Below are 23,171 nucleotides of genomic sequence, written 5' to 3'. Positions count from 1 at the left end.
CTGTCGCTCTCTGAAGACTTTGCTCAATTTTGGCAGCTTCTGGCACCTTGGGCATGTTGTAGCATCATTCTGGCTCTCTTACCCTTGGCCCATGACTCTTCCTTGTATCTATGTTCTTCTTTTCCAATCCATTTCTTTGCATCAGAAAGACCCTCATCACTGAATTAAGGGATTACCAAGGTCTAGAAAGATTATGTCTCAATAGTTTTAACTAATTCACCTGTGAAGACTCTCACTTCCAGATACCCATTGTCATTTGTAAATGTATGGTTGTGGGGGGCTTGAATTTATCTTACCAAGGGATGCAGTACAACTTACCATACTAGTAAAGAGGCAAATTATAATTTGAGTACACTGTGGGAGAATCTTTTTGGTGATATATGTATAAAGATAATGGGGAATCATATTTGAGATATTTTTCAGGGTAAGATTATAGGATTTCTTAATAGATTTGACTTGGATGGAGAGAGAAGAAAGGTCAAAAATAACTCAGACTTTTCACCTGAACCACTTGGTAGACAGAAAGAACCATTTACTTCTCTAGAGAGGAGCCATCTTTCAAGGAAGGAGATTATTGTTGGGTCAGTTAGATGCGATTCTGCATGCGAGGAATAGAATAATCTGACAAGTCAGACAGAACGCCCGTTATCTTTTATATCTCACTTGAAAGGGACCTATAAGGATTTTAAAGACTTCTGTGAGTGTTTATCACTCTGATTCTGGCAGTTGATTAGGAAAAACGATATGGAGGTAGTGTGAGGGGGATACAAAGAAAGAGAAAGAGACAAGAAAGCTACGCAAAAAAAGATTAGTTAAGGCAGAGTCATGAAAATAGAAGGGAGAAAACTGCCCAAGTCTTGGTAAGAGATGAACTATGAGGAAAGATAAAGACTTATGACTTTCTAGATCTGGAAAATTGAAAAGGAGTCTTTGGAGGAAGTAGGGAAGCCACCATGTAAAGTGGCCCTGAGAAGAGAAAGGGCGCATTTGGTTGTACCACATGGCAGTCCAGAACATCAGAATGATGGCATGTTCTAAGGCTCACTATCAAAGTGGTGTGCAGGTCGTCCAGTGACTAATATCTGACAGAAATACAATGATGGCTGTGTGTGGTGTTGGTTAAAGGCACCTGTTGCCAAACCTGATGACTTAAGTCTAGTTCACTGAACTCACACGGAGGAAGGAGAGAACTGATTCCTGAAAGTTGGCTTTTGACATCTGCAAGTACATTGTGACACATGCTCTATGTGCCCTCAATGCACATGTACCCCCACACAGAGATACAGATGTAAATGTTAACAGAAATGTGTAAGCTACATGCAACGTAATTACATGTAATATAATTTTTAGTTGCTACTTTTTAGAAAGTGAAACTAAAAAAAAAAGACAGATGAAACATTTTAACAATCTAACTTAACTCTTTAGAACTAGCATATATCATTCCAATACACATTCAATATGAAATATTAATTATCGTTATGTAGCAATTTTCTCTGACTTGAAACATTCCATACCAGAGAGAGGTCTGTTAAGATGTAAAAAGTAAAGAAGGCTAAGGAAGTAAACAACTCCTAACTCACAGGAAGTTCCTGAAACTTGTAAGTCCTCCAAGTCATACCTTTATTCCCTAAGTTTAAATAAGTAGTAACAACTGATGGGGAAGGGATAATCTCTGACCAGTTGAACTGCTTGAAATTCCTGCAGGGGTGCTCCAGGGATGCATCTTCATGAATCCCATAGGGTAGGCTTTTTGATAATGTACCTGTTTTTGAGTCATCCATGTTCCTGTACATAAGTGATCCTAGTGGACTCATTGGTTCACTAAGCTGTACTTCCATGGGGTCATTTCTTTGATCTGTCTCTGTTGCTATCGGTGTTGAACAGACATTTATGCAAACATCCCCAGGAAAAGTCACTTTTGTTGCTTTTGTTATTGTCATTTTTCACGGCAAGTCTTTGAAATCTAGTATTTTATAATCATATACATCCATGCTTACACCATCCATATTTCGAGAATGCAATTTCTGCTGCATTGGACAGTGTTATTAGAGCCAGAGATGGTGACCACACAGAAGATTGGGACAGGATTTCAAAAGAGGAAGTAAGTCTGTCAGGGCTTGTATGGAAGGAAAAATCCTAGATAATAGGACAGTATTCCTTAGTGAGATTTGGGGAATCATTTATTTTCCAAAAGTTCTGGGGCTGAGTGATAGCTCAATTGGTGATGTGCTCAAAATATAAACATGGGGGACCTGCAATTGATCCTCAGAACTAACATAAAACCAAGCATAATGGTATGTGCTTGTAACATTAATGCTAAGAAGACAGACAGGTAAATTCTTGGGGTTCACTGTATAGCCAGCCTAGCTTAGTTGGTAAATATCAGGCCTCTGTCAACAAGCAATGTAATGGCTTTGAAGGACCAACACCCAAGGTTGAACTCTGGCTTGTACAAGTGTGTGCACACATATAATGCCTGCATATAAACAATGAGCATAATTCAGTTTACAGTTTTATCATAGTGTCCTCTTGTTTGTTGATTGTAGACTGTTGTTCTCTGGGCATGGCATGATTACTATTATCTCAAAATCAGCTTCTCATGTGAGATTCTGACAAGATTGAGGTCCATTAGCATTCCTCTATGGAGGGGGACCAAGCAGTACAGGACAGAACGAAAGAGGTACTTAAGAAGGCAGCTCCAGGTAGAGCCCCTCACTTCCCTGAGGATTTGGGATCATTTAACAATCACTGAGAGCACCGTGAGGCTTTCTCTGAAGTTTAGCCACCTGTAAGTTACCCCGGATCCCTTAAGCAACCTCTTTTAGAGTTATTGGGTCACCAATTCAGACTTTGGTGCAATTGTTTTCTTGGCCTGTCCTTAGTGCTGTATCTGGAGAGAACTGATATGGTTTTTTTTTCACATCTATGCAGAAAAAGTTGACACAAACCATGTTCATGTATTATTCTAGTTGCCCATCTCTCTATGACTATGACGTAAATCTGATTTCCTTGTAGCTACGTTTCTAGAATAGAACCTCTCCTATATGAGACCTCTCAAATTGCCAGTGACACAAAAGTCAAATCCTTGTCTTCTACGAAATTAGAGTATGATTAGTAGAGAGGAATTTCACAGGATGAAGTAATCCAGCTTTAGAAAATGGAGAGCTAGACTCTTGATAATACTGCCATATGGGATCCATGAATTCAGCAGAAAAAGAATCCACCAGCTTTGAAGTAGCCTAGAATAGCCGAATTGGAGCATGAATGGCTACTTCAAAGGCTGCCCTTTGAATACATGGAAAGGGGAGAGGAGGCAGATGGCAGGGTAAAGTGACATGCAAAGGCGAGATCCTCACAGAGAGTTAAGCTATAATAGATATTGAAGGAATAAAATCAATTAAGCCAGAAGAGTAGCCATTGGCTAGTCACAGAATTCGAGTTGTGCTACACAGGACTTTTGTGACTGATTTTATAATGAATTGGAGAGAGCAGAGTTGGTAGGCAATTATTGGAACTGTCTAGAAGGCAACAGGAGTTGGATTAATAATGATGTTTTGGGGTATAGATGGGAGCAGAAATAATGACAGGTATGTAGACAGTTCCCTTGCTGGCCTGATTAAATCTTAATGTGTATTGGAAAGTTGAATTCACCATGAAGGACAACTTTAAGGTTATGATTTAGTTACTGAGAGGTGGTGCCACGAGCTGTAAATTCCAAATCGAAAATGGCTTTTTGAGACAGACCCTGAGAGAGAAGAACGGATTGAAGACCAAGTGTTAGAAAATTTCTAAGTGGGAATTTCCAGGAAGCCTTGAGATGAGGAAGGGAGTCAGAGAATGTAGGTTCTTTCCAAGCCTTCTGTTCTTTTTGCCTATACAGAACATGTTTACTTCATTTGTTTCTCTGTGGCTCTGTTGATTACATTCTTACTGTGGTTTGATGCTCCTCTGGCTTCAAACTTGTATTTGTTCTGAGCAGGGTTGGAGTAAAGTGCTAACGACCTCAAGGTCATGGGGTTTGATCCCCAGAAGAGCCAGTTAGTTTCATAAAGAGGAACATAGAACTTCACGGTTCACAGACTTCACCCCTAATCCCAGCTTGCTTGTCTCCGAAGTATGTAGCACTGTCCCTAGAGGACCTGGTGAGAAGGCAAGAGTGGTCATGTATGGTCCATTAAAGCCACTGGAATAACAGGTTCAGACAGGCTTATCTAGGCTGCCTCTTTGAGAAGTGCAATCTGCCTTTCTCACTTAGCTCTTGGGGGAAATCACATTTTCAGAGACAGCATCATAACCAGATGCGTGTGGATCTGTCACGTGTACCTCCATTTCCATCTGCCTTTCCTGGTCCAGTGATCCAGGAGTTCATAGTCCTTTGTCACAAGTGCCTCTTTACCCTTGCTGGGGTGTTAGTACTTTGACTTTGAGAGCCAGCTTTCCAATATACAAATAAATCCTGCAGGGTGTGAGTGCGCCCCCAAAGACTGTAAGCACCTTTCACGGACAATATTTTCCATACTGTACCAGGCTGCTTTAGCTCTCTGGCTACCCTTACTGAGAAATACAAACTCACATCCAAAATTCTTATGCAGTGGTCATACAAGGATACAGCATCAAATATGCGATGCCTTTCAATGAAATGATAATATCTATAGATTAACCCTGAGATAAGTATCCAGAACATTTCTGCCTTAAAAGCACTTGCTGGGGCAGTATCTGAGCCTGTTTCTGTGGATATTGCACATCCAAAAAGCAGTCTTAGAGGTTCCCAAATTACTTTTCTGGTCAACCGATACATTGCAGGGTCCCATAGGTGTGATCTCCCAAAAAGAAGATTTGGAAGAATATTCCATACATCTTGAAAGGCCTCTAAGAAGAGCTCTTCATAGTTTAAGAGGGACTTAAAAACATGTTGCCTTTTCTTTTAGGGAATTAAAGTTTGTCATGCTGGGGAATATGACACCATCTAGGATTGAGGAATAAGAGACTAGAGCACCAAATACCACTATACAGTCATTAGACAAATAATTAAATAAGATTATTTTATATTATGCTGTGGAATAGATGCCTGCATGTAAAAGGCAGAATAACCAGGGTTGCGTGCTGATGAATGTAATATAACTGGCTGAAAAAATTACGTCCGGGCATAGCAAGAAGTGCTTGATTTCTATACACCGTCCTTTTGAATTGTTTGTATGGACAGGAACAATTATTTGGATAGTTTATGGAGGTATCCTAACAGCAGCAAAGAAATTAGAGATTATGATTCTGAGGGGTTGTAGCTCTATTACCTGGACTGGGGTGAGGAGACAGGAAGAGCTACAATGGCCTTCCAAGAAAATGCCTGACTTGGAAGTCTGTGTTGGCTGCTTGCTACCAGAATGCATAGTAACTTCCCCCCCTTGTTGTTGCCAAGGAGAATCAGATTAGTGGCGAAAAGACGGTGCATTGCTCAGTGTTAGGAAAGTGGGGTCATGAGTCAGTATGTGCCAGAGAGGTGGGAGGAAGCCAATGGAGAGGCTCCTGTTGTGAGAGTATTAGATACTTAATTCACACCCCCCCCCCTTGGAGTCAGGGATATTACCGTGTAGCCTTGGCTGGCCTGGAACTGGCTTATACAGGTCAGGTGGGCCTCAAACTCAGAGAGATCCACTTACCTCTGCTTTCTGGATGCTGGGATTAAATGTGTAGGCTGACATATTTGACAGTTGCCTCGTTCTTGATAACAGCAAGAGAGGTAGTGATAATGAAGTCTGAGAAAATTATTTCCACCTTTCCGTTCCTATGACTTACCTGCAGGTGGGGGATAGGGGTATGGAAGAGGGCAGGAGAAGGGGAGGGGATAAGTAACACTAAAAATACTTGAAAAACCATATGGAAACCTATATTTTATAAACATATACATGAAATTATCAATGTGAAAACAATTTACTAATACTTTATATTGATGATTATATAAAATAATCAATTAATTGGTGCTACGCTACACAGAGGACAATGCCCCTTCTAGAAGCCAACAGTTTCCAAATAAAAAGCCCGGTGCCAGGTGTCGAGTACCTTCTCTCAAGTTATTGGTCAGGAGCATCCCAAACAATGCAGGCTTTTTGCCATCGGTCTTACATTCCCACAAGAACATGACGGTCAGACCTTGGTTTTGAAGCACCTCACACTTTGGACTACAGGGCATGGAAACCTCAAATTGGTACTGATTAGCAAACTTCTTCCCCTGTTGACTCCCTGTCACATACTGTTGCTATGCGGTGAGCTGCTGGGGGATGGGAGGGAGTCATCAGCCAGTGTACCCAGCTGCAAGCCTTGTGAGCTACAAACAGGGATTGACATGTCAAGGCACGCCCGTGGGCGTAATAGTGGCATGGCTGTGATGGGAGTAATCAACTGATCTCTGCTTAAATTTAAGGCCTGTTCCACAAGAGAAAACACATGCCTTGCATTGTTTGTCTGGGCAGGGACTCATGGTTGTAAAGTTCACAGGCCACAGGGGGGAACCTACTGTCGTCATTCTACCAAATGAATCAAATTGCCCTTTAAATGCGTAGCTCTGTAATCATAGACTAGTGTAGTTTTCAGACCTTATCAAAGACATTTCTCTGTGCAGTGGATGGTGGTTAGAGAAGAAGCTCACATCTGGCCGACGTGTAAGAGAAGAGCATCTGCAGAGTGCAGATGTTTCAATCAACCCCACACACAGGTTCGGGTTCTGTTGTGGAGAGATCGGGAGAGACACAGGCTGAGGAAGAGTGGAACAAAACAGTGTCTTTTGGACATGGCAGAGCTGCTGCCCTCCTGAAGTCACCGTAGCCATGGTTGCCTGCACAAGCTAAAGTTGGTCACCATTCCAGCATAAAAGGGCTCACCAGCTCCCACCTCTAGCCGAAGAGAAATTGACAGTTGGTGGCTTCGGGTAACAGGGGTCAGTTTTCTTTAAGGGTATGGCTTTAGTAGTGTAAGCCAGCCTCATTCCAGTGCTGGCCCCACACCCATGAGGGTATGGACAGTGCATATTAGAATGGGTGGGTTAATTAAAAACAGACAGACAGACAGACAAATAAACAAGCAATAGGGTGTGAAGTCAGAGGAGGTCTGCCGGTGAGAGTGGATCTGGGAGGAGTTAGAGGGAGGAGGGATTGGGGAGGAACGTGATCAAAATGCATTGCGTGAAAATTCTCAACAATAAAAATAGGTTTTAAAAGAGAAAATAGAGACACAAATTCCTGGAGTCACATACATACAAGAGCTAAAGAGCAGACGAGGGCTTGGCTGACTTAGTTTCACAGCCAGAGAGGAATTACAAAGAGAAGAATAGTTAAAACAACGTGCTGTGTTTCCCATACAGCGTTACTGTGTTTATTGTAAAGAGATGCCCTTTACCATGGTACAGCTGTGACGTGTGTCTTACAGTTGATCCTTTTTTAGTAAAAAAGAGTGATGCTGATTTTTTTCAAACATCTTTACCCTAGCCTATTAAAGATTCTTGTCATCCCATGTCATTATCCTGGGATTTCTATCTTTATTTTTTAAACATTTTATTAATTTGTTCTCTCCTATATTTCATCCCTACCACCATTGCCCTCCTTCCTTTCCTCCCAGCCTCCTTTCCTGACTCCCCATCTACTTTTCTTCCTCTGTTTCCCTTCAGAAAAGGGCAGCCCTCCCAGGGATAACAACCAAACATGGCCAGCCAAGTTGCAATAAGACCAGGCGCCATTAAGGCTGCAAGAGGCAATTCATAGGAGGAAAAGGGCCTCCGAAGAAGGCAAAGGCATCAGAAACAGCCCCTGCTCACTCTGTTAGGAGTTCCTGGAAACTAGCAAGCCTTGAGGATAGACATAAAGGGGCAACTGGATGATAGGGTTTAACCTTCATGCTGACACAAGGCGTGCATTATTATCACCGAAAAGAGGAAACTGAGTCTCCTGGAAATGCTTTAAGTGCCCAAAGCACCTGGGTGAAAGTGTCAAAGCCACACCTGAACCCCACCTTCTGCTTGCCCTCAGCACTTCCGGTTCCTTTCCTGTTGTTTCTGTTTTTATTGTTTAGGGTCCCCGAGGACAGCAGATACTATCTTAGAGAAAGGGAGAATTTAATGTAGATGAGAAAGAGGTCAATAGTCTAGGAAAGGAGAATGGCAACCCAAAGATGCAGAAGCACCGAAGCATCACCATGCCCGGGGCTAGAGAGGCAGGGAAAGCAGCAGGAGGATAGCTAAAGGCCTATCAGGAGGGACAGCCGATTCTCGTTCTGGGAGACAGAGACCATGGAGAGGAGAGCTGCAATTACTCAAGCAAGTGCTATTTTAAAAAAGACAGACAGGGAAACCCATGCTGCTTTCTTTCCTAGCGTCCTCCATCTTTTGTGAATGTCTCCCATTGGCCATGCTTAACCAGAGATGAGAGGGGCTATGAAATACAGTTTGTTAAGGGAACAGATTTTAAAAAAATCTGATGAATAGTTGTGAGGGCAAACGAATAACCAGCACACTATAGCACAATTGGCAGTAGATGATTTTCTCGTAGCTTTTACTACAGTGGGGGTGGGGGCGCTCTAGAGATACAGACGGAGCATGGCAGCAGCAGTCACAGTCTAAGAGAATGATCTGTTTGGCTGTGGGAAGAGGGTAGGAACGTCTCTCTCCTAATGACCTTTAAAGCAGACAGAAATAAAGAGAAATTTGACTCTGGGGTAGTTCTAAGTGTGAGTATTTTAGGTTACATAGGGGTGGTTAAAGTAGAGGCCCTGAGCCAAATAAGTCAGGGAGGCACAGACTCGCACAGTGCCTCTGCTCCTCTTCCTGTCTTCTCCTTGAATATCTCAAAAAAACCCACCTCACCCTCTTTCCACCCCCCTTAGAGGTCTGAGATTAGGAAGAGTAGTTCCATGCTTATGGGATGGAATGTTGGGTTCTTTTTACAGCATTTGAATAAAGCAGTTGTTAGGGCTACAGCCTATGCCTCAGCCTCAAATTTCCATTTGGAGGAAGACTCTTGCACCTCTGTCCCTTCTGAGGACGCTGGGGGGGGGGGGGGTAGGCAGGAGCCATTCCTTTTAAAAAGTGAAACTGAGTTAGGAAATGGCAGGAGAGCTACTCAACGTTAACTCTTCCCATAAGACAAGAAGAAGAACATGCCCTACCTGACTTGAAACCCAAGGGCAAATTCTGCTACAGACGGCACCAGAGCTGTTGTTTCTAGGCCAGTTTACACCTGTGTGTGTTTTCAGAGATTGTTGCATTCTTTTCCTCAGCCCAGTACAGGATGAAGGAAAGAACATTTAGAAACCAGATGTTGTATTAGCTATAACCATTCTCCTTCGCTGGATCCCGAGGAGAATTAGTCTCTATCTATAAACAGGAGACTGCTTTCAGCTCAGCTCCACACTGAAGACTCATCTTTGCTCAGGGACAAAGGCTCTGTGAAACATCTTATACTACGTGTTGAGTCATAATTGATGGTCCCAGGGTCTTCAGCTTTATCAGAACCGCAGCTCCCCCCTTTCATAATGACTATTTTCATATGTTAATGTTCTGAGGTGAGACAATGTCAGCTTACAGAATTTCTAAAGAGAATCATTGCAATGATGCATGGGCTGCAATTGCAGGAAGAAAGAAAAATGATGTATAGTAAAATGTACCCAAGATGGAAATGCCTGACATCACTCCACTGAAAAATATTATGAAGTTGTCAGGTGTTTGCAACCATATGAAGAATTATAGTGGCATCAAGGGATACTGGTGCATAATGGAGACTTTACATAACCCAGCGAGTGTTGCCAACATGGCTGTTATTTCCCAAAATGGTGGATAAAACTTAGTAAAGGTCCAAGCAATGAATGGTGTTATCTTCCTTTAGATGATTAGATGGCAATTTCATCCTTGTAGTATTCAGTTTAAGTTAAAACCATGGAAAAATACTTCGAATTTATAGTAAGTTGAAGTTGTAGTCTAGGCTTTGATGACTATAAACAGGTTATCGTTTCTATGAAATGTCTGGAGTCTTGGTTCCCTGCCCGATAACTGTCAATAACGATTCTCTTATTGTCCAACAACTCTGAGTGCCAACAACATAGGTTTTTCAAAACTGTTGAAGAAAAAAACCAGATGGATTATTTCCAAGCTTCTGAGAAGAGTCTTCTTGACCAAATTACACATTTCCTTGTGTATGACTTGTGTATTCCTGGACTATATGAGGATCTAAGACATAACTTTGTTCATTGACATCTTTGTTCAAGGACATTGGTTTGACCTTGTATTTTCCAGACACCATTCAACACATTATCAGGATTTAACACTGTAGTCTAAACAAGTGAAGAGGGGTTTGGCTACTGTGCAGAAATGCATATTTATCTTGATGATATACTCCAGTATGGCTTATTACTCAAAGACCTATGTAGCTACATTTCTTCAACAACAAAACAAAAATTGAAATAAGAAGTGTCAATTTGTGTGCTGTTGTGTCTTTGCATCTGGATTGAATATGGAATGATGGTGCTGCAAGTATGCAGAGTTTTGTGTTTTCTGATGGTATTCAGGTCTCCTTTGCCTGCCTCTGACTTTTAGTCTATTAGTGTGTTTGAACCTTCATCCCTACTCTTTAGCGTTCATAACTGTGCTTGAGTTAAAATGATAAATGAGACAGTATAGGTAATCACAGTAAGAGCTTATTATTGTTTCAATCAGAGGTAATTATCTATCACTGATACTTATCAAATAGGAAGGAATACTACATTTTAAGAAAAGTTACGGGGCTGGGGATTTAGCTCAGTGGTAGAGCAGTGCTTACCTAGGAAGCACAAGGCCCTGGGTTCGGTCCCCAGCTCTGAAAAAAAGAACCAAAAAAAAAAAAAAAAAAAAAAAGAAAAGTTATCATTTGGCATAGATGGTCTTGTAGATCTCTCTAACGATAGAATTATTCCTTGGCTCTTTGGGAGGAAAACAGCTTTGGACATACTCAACAATAAAAACGTTAGTCTGCTCATACATAGGCAAAGCTGTGAGGGAAGATTGGTTCCTAGAACAGATGGAATTTTCTTGCAAGTGTATGAATGGTTTGATAGGAAGTCATAGAGTTTGTGGGAGAGTTTCAGAACAGGATGGGTTCTTCATAATGCGTCCTGTGAACAGTCAGAAATTCCTTGGCGGGTTTGCATTAATAATGATGACTGGTGTCTAATCGGAAAGCCTGCTCTGCCATGTGCCTAATAACCTCCCATTTCATTATCTACAGAACATTTTAGAAAAAGGTATAACTAGGTTAGATGGATGTGGATTGAGGGGGAAAGTGTCATCCTGAGTAGAGGAAGGAAATGAGGTATATAGAAGACTACAGCTACAGGAGACAAAACCCACCAGGCATTTGGAAGACCTGCAGAATATTAGTGGAAAGTCCATAGTAATTTTAAGGGAACAGAGACTGGGAGTCAAAGTGAGATCAGTTACCAGTGGTATGTGGATCAATGTGAAAGAAAACATCTGCCTTACTTCCTTAAATTCAAGGAGGTTTACACAAAGGGAAATAGAATCGACTCCTTTAAACAGGAGGGGCATTTGTGTACCCTTGTCTTTCGACTAAGGCTGTGCAAGTGCGATATTGCAGTATGAATTCAGTAAACAGTACTAATACCTGTGTGAGTGCGATAACATGATAGGTATGCAGTAAACAGAGTTTTTTTAAACAACTCAGTGCTGAGAAATCATAGTCTTACAGAATCGTTTTTGTATAGGAGTGTATTCAGTATTATCTGGGTATGCTCCTAATAGGAAATATTTTCCCAAATGCTTGCATTATGGGTTAGGTATGACTCACTATTGGGTCAGATTCTGTGATGTTGGTCTCATCCACCCAGCTTATTCCACACATATGTCATACAATCCATACATCTCTTACATACATTGTGAATCATTTAACCTGTAAGTTCTATATCTCTATGATAAATGATTAGTCTGGGTGTTTCTGTGCCTGTGAGTTGCAAACACTGCCATTAAATAAAAAAAATGCTCTACAGTTCTCTATATGTTAAGAAATGACACACTACATCAGAGGAACCAGTTAATCAAACATGATTAATTTTAATGTAATTACTAAAGAAAGATATACCATTTTATTATGACACTCTAGCCATACATTTTTCAAAATATGCTTACTAAACAGTAAATGTAAGATAATGATTCAGTTAGTAACACTTTCACGAGTCATTAGGACTGATATTGCTCTGCCATAAATGAATTGAATAACCACTTCGAATACAATCAGGATTAATTTGATAGATTTCCTTTGTGTCTGTGTGTGGGTGGGTATATAAGACACATACAATGAATGACCAAATACTACTTTAAGGTTTCAGTAGAGAAATGAATTCGATGTCTGTAAGTTAATCATCACCCTTGGCCTTTAAGTGTGATAAAAATAAATGAAGCAAAATGCATGTTATAATCCAAATTCTCATAGCTCCCTAAATCTTCACCAAAAACAGATCAGGTCTGATGTACCATTTGGAGCTTTCAAATAGACTGAATACACACGGCACGATGTTTGGAAGGACTAATGATACAGAGACACAGATAGGAGATAAGAATGGACAGATTGAGGTTTCCTGAGCCTCCTGCAGAGTGTTTAGCAGTAGGTACAATGTAAATATCCAAATGAAATGAGATTAGGGGATAGATCAACAGGAGCCTTCGCTGTGAGCTGGTGAGTGGGGTCAGCCTGTGGTTGGAAGGGATTTTTAGCAGTTTCTTTTAATTTTCCTACTTTACACACGAGTCCACTTTGGGAAAAAGAAAATGAATAATGCTTGCTTTTAGGCCCAGACAGTTTAAACAGAGGCAAATTGGAAAGATTGTGAAAGGTCACTTTGAAGGTGATTCAGTCTGGGTTTTAAGTAGAAGAAAGTATTTCCATTTTAGCTCGTATTTCAATTGCGCGGTGACATTTAGATTTTCTTCTTTTTCACACGCTTTCTTGCTTTTTGTTAATGAATTTTTCTCCTTAAGGACCCTTATCAATGACAGAAAAAAAAATAACTGGAGAGAGAAAAAAAATCACGTTCAATATAAGTGTAATCATTCATTAAAAGGGACCATGTGAAATGTGTGTTTTAAAAGACAGTTCTTTAATTGTCCGATTTGGTCTGGCCAGCCTCTAAAAGATTCTGAGGCAGACATTGGGGGGAAAATCACCACCAACAAAAACAGATGGGAGGAACAAAGACACTTTCGAAAGTCCCCTGGGCCTCTGTCTTATCTGGGAAAGTTTTCCTTAAAATGATAAGAAAGAAAGGATTGTACCAGATATGGCTTGTTATTTAAAGTGATATCTTTATCATGTACCTTATGCATTTAAGCTTCAGACAGTCTTATCTCTTTTCTTTTAAATAGAAACCACACAAAAAAAGGTATCTATGTATCAATTTCTAATACCTAACTGGAAAGTCTTACGGAATATCACAATAGCGAGAAGCAAATCTGTATAGGATAGGATTAAGCACTAGCATTGAAATAAAAAACAGGCAAGAAAAAAAATTCCCTTAGTATTTTTCCTCTTTCAGATTTAGGACTTAATGATCTTTGTGGGGAGTGGGAACAGAGACTCACGCTTCTACTGTATTTTGAAGTAAGTAATTCCTTAATATTAATCATTCATCTTTTGAAGACATGGGTGAACCCATGCTTTGAATGGAAATGCTCATCCACTTGAGAAGTGCCAACCAGGGCCTACGCTAATAAATTAAGACAATCTTTTATGATTGAAAATAGAAAGGAACATTTAAAATGGTCTTATTTAAAAAGCCAAACCACCCCTTTTATAGCCAACCTACAAAGAGTCTACGTGAGTTTGCCATCTTCCATTCTGTGATGAAAGAGCAAAAAGACCAAGTCTTTTCTGCCAGTAAGATTTCCATCCGTAAAGATTGTATAAAGTAAGAAATCAAAACCCCAAACCAAGAAAATACAGAACAAAATCTTCACAGATTGTTAGCCATCGTCTTCAACAATTTCTCATAAACTCTTCCCTTCCTTTGTGAGGAGATAAGCCCAATTCATTAGGAAATACTTTCCAACCTCTCCCAATAAGATCCATGATTGCTCTAAGAGACCGACCACTCTTTGAGGCCTCTTTGATGGGAGAGCAAACCAGCGAGCAAACGCTCTCCAAACCAGAAATCAGTGCCTTCCCCAGAGGATGTAGCAGAAGCTGTATCCAGTAGTAGGTAAATCTATGTTCTTAAAATCTTTGTATTTTCTTCACTTTTTGAGTGTTTGTTTTTTGAGTGGAACACACACACACACACACACACAGCACTCACCCACCTGCACTAAAACCAAAAACCAAAATCAACAAGAAACCAATCAACAACAAAAGCAAAAAGTAACTTAATTATTTTCTTCTGCCATTTTCCTGAACTTATTTTTTTCCCCCCACTTCAAGTTATTGACCAACATTTCAGATTGGGTAAAGTATCGCTCATTTGGTTACATTTGAGAGCCAATTGAGTAATGGAGCCATCCAACTTCAAAACGTTTCCATCCTCTTGTCTCTGAACCCCCAAACTCACAACTTGGTGAACAATATTCTACTTGTGAGTGACACGAAGTTGAAAGGTGGTGGCTAGGGTGGTGGCTAGGTCTAATGCTATCTCAGTAAGCCCTCTACTATAGAACTGTTGTTTTCAGACTTTAAAAAAATATGTCTATGCTTTCTTTTTTTTTTTCTTTTTTCTCTTTTTTTTTAAGTCAAGTACTTTCTTAAAGAAACAATAGCACCACATTGGCGTAGCTGGCCAAACAGTAAAGGGGAAAGCAAAACACGCTGCGTCCTGTCTTCTGCGCATCCTCCCAAGTGCACAAACTGTAACAGAAACCCTGGAGCCGTGGCGTCTGAGACGGTTTCATCTACAGACATAACCACGTTTTACATTGACATTCAAAGAAGGAGAAGGAGTCTCAAGCGGCATGGGTCGATTTTTTTTTTTTTTTAAAGATAGGATTTTTCAAGGAAATGATTTCTTCTAACTCTTAGGGTGAATAGGTGTGTGTGTGTGTGTGTGTGTGTGTGTGTGTGTTCGTGTGTGCACATGCGCACAAGTGCACATGTAGGGTAGGTACGTGTATGGGTATTTAAAAAAGGATTTTTTTTTAACCGCAGGAAAATAGATTATAATGGAGAGATGCATTAACTTTTTCAGTGGAGTAGACTCATTTTACAATGTTTTCGAGCACTTGATAGTCTTTGGAGAATAGGATCAACCATTGACCTAGGTAGGTACTGAGTATTTTTTTAGGTAAATCAGCCATAATCCTATCAAATGAAAAACTCCTCCTTCCTACCTATCTTTTTATTTCCTTTGTGCATTTACTAAAATTGCTCCATGTCTAGACACTAAAACAATTCACCTCCACAGCAAAGCTTACAAAATTTCCAGTTGTAAGATTTTAAAGAATGTCCCTTTCTATCGCTCTTCAGTCATCATATCCTGATCAGCTGGCTTTCAGAGTTTACGTAGATTTGTCTTACAGGGTTCATTCATTTAAAAGTGCAAGGCTGCTTTAGTATCCTTAATTAGTAGACTGACTTTTTCTGACTTGATTTCCGATCCAGTTGGAAAGAACTAAGCATAGGACTGCATACTTGAGCTCTCCCCGAGGAGAGAATTTCTGACTGTGTATAGAAGTAAATGAAGAAAATATGTTGATAGACACTGGGAATCATCGAAGCCAACCATGGCAGGAAGCCCACCGATCTGGAGAAGGCCACCTCTATTGTCTTTCTGGGGACAACCGATTTGTAAAGGTACACACTGTGAACAAGAACTAGAAGTCAGAAGTGCCACCCAGGGTGTGAGAGGGCCTGACTTTTCCCTGCACCCTTCTGAGGAAGCAGGTAGATGGTGAAACTGCTCTCTTAGTTCATTTCCATCTCTACAGTAATCAGGGAATGTTCAGCGTGCCTTATGTTCCTAAGCCCAGTGGACTGAGGGCTTCACTCAACGGCACGTACTGCATTTCCCCAGAGATTCTAGAAGAATCTGGTGGGAGAAAAACTAAAGATGATCTTTTTTTTTTTAAATACATCTTATAAGTACATTAGGGAAGCTTGCAAAAGAGAATCAAGGCTGCAGAAAATAAGACGTGGCTATTGGATGTTTTTTAAAAGTGGGAGATGATCTTGCTCCACAAACACAGAATATTTTCTAGATGGTTTTGGTTGTCAATGCCCAGTTGAATGCATTCAACATATTTCCAGGAAGCTGGATTTCTTCCTTCTAAGCAGACACTAGGGAGAACCTCAGATTTGAAGAGAAAAAAAGTTTGCCTCTCAAGTAGCAACTCTTGCCAGCGTATTTTCATAAAATAGGAAAAAAGTAGTTGCATATACAACCAAGGGCAAGACTACACCCACTACAGCAGCTTGTGACTGTGATAGAAACTATTTCAAAATGTAAGAATGCCAGGGCCCTTTTTTCACATGTTAAGGAGAAGGAGAATTGTGTTTGGCAAACTGAGTCTCACTGCTAGTATTAGAGTTATTTCTAGAAACTGTGTGACTGGAAGGATTAATGAGAGTGGATAAATGGAATAATTGATTACTCTTTCATTGGCAAGGTCTTCCTCCTCCTCTTTTCTTTCTTTTCACTTGTCTTTATTAGCCATAAGCTCAAATTGCAAATCAAATGTCTCTTACTTTGTGACATGTTGGAGAGACTGAGTCACTAGCTTGTCACTGGTTAGTTGCACAGCTTCACCAAAAAGAGCTTGGATACGATGGTGGCATCCTAGTGACAGGTGAACGATCCTGGGAGCTACATTGTTAATGGGTTATTTACAGAATTCCTTGCATCCCAGCAATTCAAGGGTTCTGATGTTGCACCCTCCTGGAAACCCAGAACTAAAATCTGAAGGTCTACTTTTTTAATCTTCATACCACCCCTTTGAGGTAGGTAGATGGCATATTGCCCCCATTTTGCAGATGAGGAAAACTGAGGCACCGAGAGGTGGAGTGACTTGACTGAGGTCACACGGTGGTGAGTCTGTGGGACCGAGATTGCAAATCCTTGCTTCTTCGGTGATTAAAAAAGAAACCAGGACTCCCAGAATCCCTAGCCTCTTGCTTTTTCACACTCCATAGCTTCCTCTCTGGACTTGACAAGTAAGTGTGTCTTAATGGACGTTATGTCTTAACTTCCTCTTAGAAGGCATAACTGGGGAGGCCTTTGCATCCCCCAAGAGGATGGATTTTTTTTTCAGTTTCCTTCCTAATTTTGTCCTTTTGGGCTCCAGGCTTTCATTGTTTTTGCTTTGCTTTCTCCTTTCTCTGTGTTGACTAGATTCTTTCATAGAACAAACTACAAAATAGCACCATTGTACTAAAAACAACAACAACGGAGTTTACATACTGTTTGATAGTTCCTGTATTATTGATATGCTAAATTTACATAGTGCTCTATATGGAAAAAATAAAAAGAGAGAGAGAGAGAGAGAAACTGCTATTTACGTTACATACTAACTCATCATTTGAAGGAACCATTGAGAGTTTAAGAGACGTTCTATGCTTCAAACACACACCTAAAAATGATTGGCCTCAAAGTCATAGTTATTGTTATTCTATTTGTTTTTTTTCTTGAAACACGATGTCGAAAAAATAAAGCTTTGTGTCTAAAATAAATGCATCCAACTTATATTTGGTACAAATGCCATAGATGGAATCAGGGGCGTTAAAACTTGGGTGGGCCACCCAGTTGCTATTGCTTTCGAGGAGGCCAAATTCAACAAATACAAGAATGTTAAGAAAGGGCAGGGCTAATGGCCTAGACGAGATTATTAGATTCTGTGAAGGAAGCGGCTTAAGCTACATAGGAAGAAATGGAGATAAGGAACCATTCATCAACCACCTATAAACAGTTGCTAAATGAACGGCTTCAGCAGCCAAAATTCAGAGAGGAATTTAGTGCAACCGAATGTCTACAACACCCATGCATTTTCGGCTCTTAAGAGGCAGGGACTAGGAGATATAATTATATATATATTTATATATTCTCTATAGAACGTTATTGATAAAGGATTAACAGCAATCTACCCACGCCAGGACCACTTTTGCAAGGTGCAAAGCTTTTTTTTTTTGTTTTTGTTTTTGTTTTTTTTTTTTTTTTTTTTAACAAACACTCCTAAAGACAATGTCGGAATGTTTACTTGTGTATTTCATTGAGGGAAATGCCCATCTCTGAAATGGTATTGAACTCATTATTGATATTTGGCAGGTGTTCCGATGTTTTGCAGGTTGCTCAAGCAGCAAAGGATCTTGCGGTGACGTGGCATTTTCTGTTCCTCGGGAGGCTCCTCCTACATTCTGTAGGTCTTGTTTCCTGCACTTCCTCTACTTGTGTTCTTCAAGTGTACTTCCTGCAAGTAAGAAAGATAAGGGGGCCATTAAGTTGTGGCTTTATATATCCATTACGTCTTTAAGAAATTCACATTATCCCTTGTGGGTTTTAGCCACTGCGTGATAATTAACACATATGCAAGGACCAAACAGAGTAGTGTTTCAATACCTTTATAGATTCATTACTTCTTTATGATGCTAGCTTTCATGCTGTCTTGTAGTCCTTTACAAGAGATACAATAAATTCTTTTAACCCCCTACCCCTTTGTTCTTGGGCTGTAGGAGACCAGTATAGATTCATTCTATGTACTGTCCCAGACATTTTGAAAACTCGCCATCAGTCTTTTTTTTCTTATGACTCACCAACCTAGCTTAAGGAGGGTTTGGAGTGTTGACTTCTTTGAGGAACATACGGGAGGACAATTAGTTAATTAGTTGAATTAGTTAACAATTCAACAAACTTGATCTGTCTCTGGGAGCACCCATAGGATAGGTACCATTGTTTCATAATTACACCAACATATGATCCTTTCTATCTACCTCTACCCCAGATTCATTCACAGGAAGGAGAGACTGGGAATTCTAACTTTCTGACTGGAAGGAAGCATATTTTTTTCCAGTGAGTAAAACGAAACGAAACGAAACCAAACCAAACCAAGCCAACCTAGCCCAGCCCAGCCCAACCCAACCCAACCCAACCCAATTCAACTCGACAACAGCACAGACCCATTAGACCTCTACCTCTGTTGGTTACCTCTGTTGTCTTGTTACACTTTGTTTTACACTACTGCTTTGTAAGAAGGAAATGTTGCTTTAAATTGCGTTTTTCCCCACCCCCTAGGGAGAGAGGCAGCATCTTTGAATCAGAAGATTGGGGAATCAGGTAAAAAAAAAAAAAAAATCACAACAGTCAGACCTGAGCTCAACCCTCTACACTTTTCTACTTCCGGCCATGTGAACTTGCTCAAGTACCTGTTTCCTCACCCATAAAATGGAACAATAGTATCTGTGTTAAAAGAGCGAGGGTTTGGCATTCATGAAGGCCCTTTTCTGGACCAGAGGCATAGTCAACATGTGCATTAGAGGTTAGTATTCATTTTCTCTCTTTCTTGTGTCATCTTGGTATTTATGTATGTATGTAGGCATGTGTGTATTATGGCTACACATACATAGATGTGAATGTGGCTACACCTGTGGAGCCGCAGTGTTTTTTTTAAACAGGTTCTTTCATTGAACATGCCTAGAGTATTGAAGAGTAAGCTCAGGGCGTCGGCCTGTCCCCCCCCCCCCACCTACTCTCTCAGCATTAATGCCTGGCTGCCAGTTCTTCACAGGCATGCTGAGGATTCTGACTCAGTTTCTCATGCTTTCATTGGTAAGTTCTCCACCGACCGAGATAGCTCCCTGCCCTTGTCATGTCTTATTAATCGGAAAGAAACCCTCCTAAAACCCAAATGCCAATTTCCTTGAGTTGATATCCCTGTCACTCCCTCAACGGATCAAGATGTCACTGGAGGAATCTGAATTTTGTTTAGAACAGAAGTCCTATGGGAGCAGAGGCTCGTCTGCTTCATCAGCATTAAAGCTCTGAGTCTAATTAGGGATGATACAGGTCTTTTACCTCTAGCCTGAGGGTGTGCTACAGGGGGACAGAGTAGACAGTTACAGGTACAGAACAACACTTCATAAGTCGCAGTAGCTTTTTATCATTGGGACATAGTCATTCTCACACTGGCATTCAGAATTGCCGAACTTTTCTCTTACCTAAGGGACTGCATACCCACTCAGTCTCGATTCTCTTCGGAACCAAGGGACTTTGGAGACTTAGAGAGAGGGTGAGAAGATCTAATACTGATGAACACTACCAATGCAAATCAATATGAACCAATACCCATCAACCAAGACTCTTAGGCATAAGGAGAGTTTTCTAATACAGGTTAATCAGCACTACTGGAACATGCACTCTGCCTCTGAGTCCTTCATGAAACATGTAAGGAAGCTAGCCCTGTGTGAGTCGATGGCCATTTTCATACTGACAGGACATAAGAAAGGTGGCATTATATAGAAATACTCATTAAAGTAACAGGCTCATGGCCACTGTAAAAAAAAGTAGGCCAGTAGGACATGGGGCCTTGAGTAGAGCATCCTGAAATGCCATCAGTTTAAAATCCTGAGACCTTCCCTTTTTATAAATACAACTCTTTTCCTTAAAAAGCTAAATTTTATTAATTGTTTTTTCTTTAATTGCATATTTTACTTATATTTTAAATGTTAACCCATTTCCTGGTTTCCCCTCCAGAAACCTGCTATCCCGCCCAGCTCCCTGCTCCTCTTATAAAGTTTGCTTAACACACATTAGTTGCTGGGTGAAGCATGAGACATTAAGCTATGGGTGAACTTTTGCTCCTTATTCTGCTTCTTACAATCTTTTTTTTTCCTAGAAAAATGAAAGGAAGATATCTGTGGCAGAAGAATGGGGACATTAAAGTTCCCAAACCATTTGAAACCTTACGTGTGGGCCCATTTGATTATCTCACCATGTGCTTGAAACATGGGTAAGGGCAGCAGCATTATCCTAGAAAAACCACTATCTGAATGAACTAAGACTTAGAGAAGTGTACTAATCTGAATTTGGATATTTTCTTTCCTATTTAACATGCACACTAGCCTAGAAATAAAGGGGAGTCAAGAATGTGCCCAGTAGACCAGTTCAAGAATGAACTGGTAACGGTGAAAGAGATCTCATCATCTGCTGCATCCTCTGTTCTAAAGCTGAGCTACAAATTTGTCAGAGAACACGTTTGGGCATCGTCTCTACTTTATTTTGTGAATGCACGAGGGTTGTACAGCAGCTCAAGGGGTGGGGGGATTGAGATTAGATTGGCTATCTTACAGGTCTGCATCTTCTGGGTCTTTCTCTTCTCTGAAAGCAGAAAGCAGGCAGGGTGAGGTTGAACAGAAGTGTCCCCTGGTGTCTATCTCATGGGTCTGTCTTAGCATCCAGCAGGGAGAAAGAGGTGGGTTGAGAGAGGGAGGGAAGAAGAGAGGGAGGGAGGGAGGGAAGGAGGGAGAGAGAGAGAGAGAGAGAGAGAGAGAGAGAGAGAGAGAGAGAGAGAGAGAGAGAGAGAGAGAAAGAACGAAATTCACCCACCACTGCTCTAAGTAGCATGCCTCCCAGGCACACAGGCTCAGAGAACCCATTTAAAACCAGCTGTGTAGTCTGGTTTGCACTTGGCTCCCTTCCCAGTCTCTCACATGTGACTTCTTTGTTGCAGACAATGATAGTGAGGGACAAAAGCACTCAGGGACTTGGTCTCCGTTGCATCTGTTGCTTTGCTCATTGTCTTAATTTAATTATGCTGGCTACCCTCGACAATAGGCTACAAGTGGAGGCCCTTAGGAGCAGCCGTCCTCAGAGCTGGCCCCCACCTTCAATGCACTTCTTGAACGGTTATGAAACAGTTTCACATGCAGCCAAGCAATAACTTTTTTTTTCACTTCAGCACCTTGTCCAAGACAAACAAACCAGCTGAAATTGTTTCTAGTGTGCAACTAGACAGACTTTTGAAAGGAAAACAGTAGTGAGTAAATATTATTTCCAATTGACACCAGAGAAGGTAAGATTATTTAAAAAAAAAAAAAGTCGGTTTTCCAGCTCTCTGGGGTTGAAGGAAGAAACCGACCCTTTTGAAAGAAGGGCTAATCAACTTATTAAGGAATGAGCAGGGGAAGGGATTAATTTGTAATAGAGAGTATTTACTCTCTGCTGTAGCTTTCACACTTTCTCCTGAAAAGTTGCCCATAGACCCTTTGAGGGTGACATTTAGTAACGATAAATGCCACAAGAATAGTGTTTGACACCTGCTAAGGTGGTTTTACGGTCAAGCGAATTCTCTCACTGGCTCCTTGCATCCATTTTGGCAAGGTGACCTTGTTTGTGTCTTCCCCATTTCCAGCTGAGGCCTGCTAAGATATAGTGACATGCCTAAGGCTGCAGAGGAACTGTGAGATTCCTCTAAGATGATTGTGAAACTCAAAAGAAGAAATGACAGTAACCACTACTGGAGAATCCATCACGTGCTAAGGGTTATGTCATACATGTTCTCTGCATAAGCTTTCTTATTTATCCCATAGTATTCCTTGGGACAGACACTAGCATCATGATCATTTGACCTTTAAGGAATCCAAAGATTGAAAGAGTTTTTTGTTGTTGTTGTTTTTTGTTTTTTGTTTGTTTTTTTAATTTGCTTATTTCTTACAGTTAAGCTGGGTTTCTGGTTTAGATTTATGGAAGTGCCTTCTGATTCTGGAGGTGACCTGTTTGTTACTCTGCTGCCTACCATTCCAAAGAGGTAAAACCCCTATGGACTCAAAGATCTCTTTCTAACAATGGTAGCTCACGATATCATCAGCTGTCCACCACCTCTGCTGGTTTATTGATGAAGGCAGGGTGTTTGGGGTAGAGGACTCTAAGCCAACAGGATGGGTGTCCTTCCTGACCCTAATGTCAGCTTGGCCATCTTTGCATGGTTGTTTATAGAGCTCTGCAGATAGAGCCCTTCCAGTTAGCAAGAGTTATCTCCTTGGATATTATTATTTCTGATTTTTTTTTTACCATGCCTATTTTTATGGATGGGGGTTTGCCTAGGGGGCAGAATATAAAAGAAAGATGATAGACTCTTTAAACTTCAGGAAGGAAGCCTTGAGAGTTTCAATAGACTGTGTTTCCGTCTTCCACCCACTGCAAACAAGTTAAGTATTGTAGGGCACAGTCTATGAAGG

The 23,171-nt window shown here is 40.8% G+C and overlaps 1 protein-coding gene across 8 annotated transcripts in view; it reads right to left on the bottom strand.

Annotated features, from left to right (window-relative positions):
• Positions 1 to 12,062: 12,062 nt before the first annotated feature.
• Positions 12,063 to 23,171, bottom strand: part of Igf1 (insulin-like growth factor 1) — a 79,073-nt gene continuing 67,964 nt past the window's right edge. For 4 of the 8 annotated variants that reach the window (XM_087555716.1, XM_087555717.1, XM_087555718.1 and 1 more), the window contains one exon: positions 12,063 to 18,409. In XM_087555716.1, the coding sequence (XP_087411842.1) occupies positions 18,384 to 18,409 (26 nt within the window). In that variant the 3' untranslated portion in view covers positions 12,063 to 18,383. The remainder of the gene's footprint in view (positions 18,410 to 23,171) is intronic. The other 4 variants (NM_001082478.1, NM_001082479.1, NM_001082477.2 and 1 more) reach the window with 1 other exon arrangement.

Source organism: Rattus norvegicus, chromosome 7 (assembly GCF_021556685.1).
Source record: "Rattus norvegicus strain SHRSP/BbbUtx chromosome 7, alternate assembly SHRSP_T2T, whole genome shotgun sequence".
Classification (NCBI taxonomy): domain Eukaryota; kingdom Metazoa; phylum Chordata; class Mammalia; order Rodentia; family Muridae; genus Rattus; species Rattus norvegicus.
The sequence above is the reverse complement of the archived record's forward strand: the minus strand, read 5'-3'. Positions and strand labels throughout refer to the sequence as shown.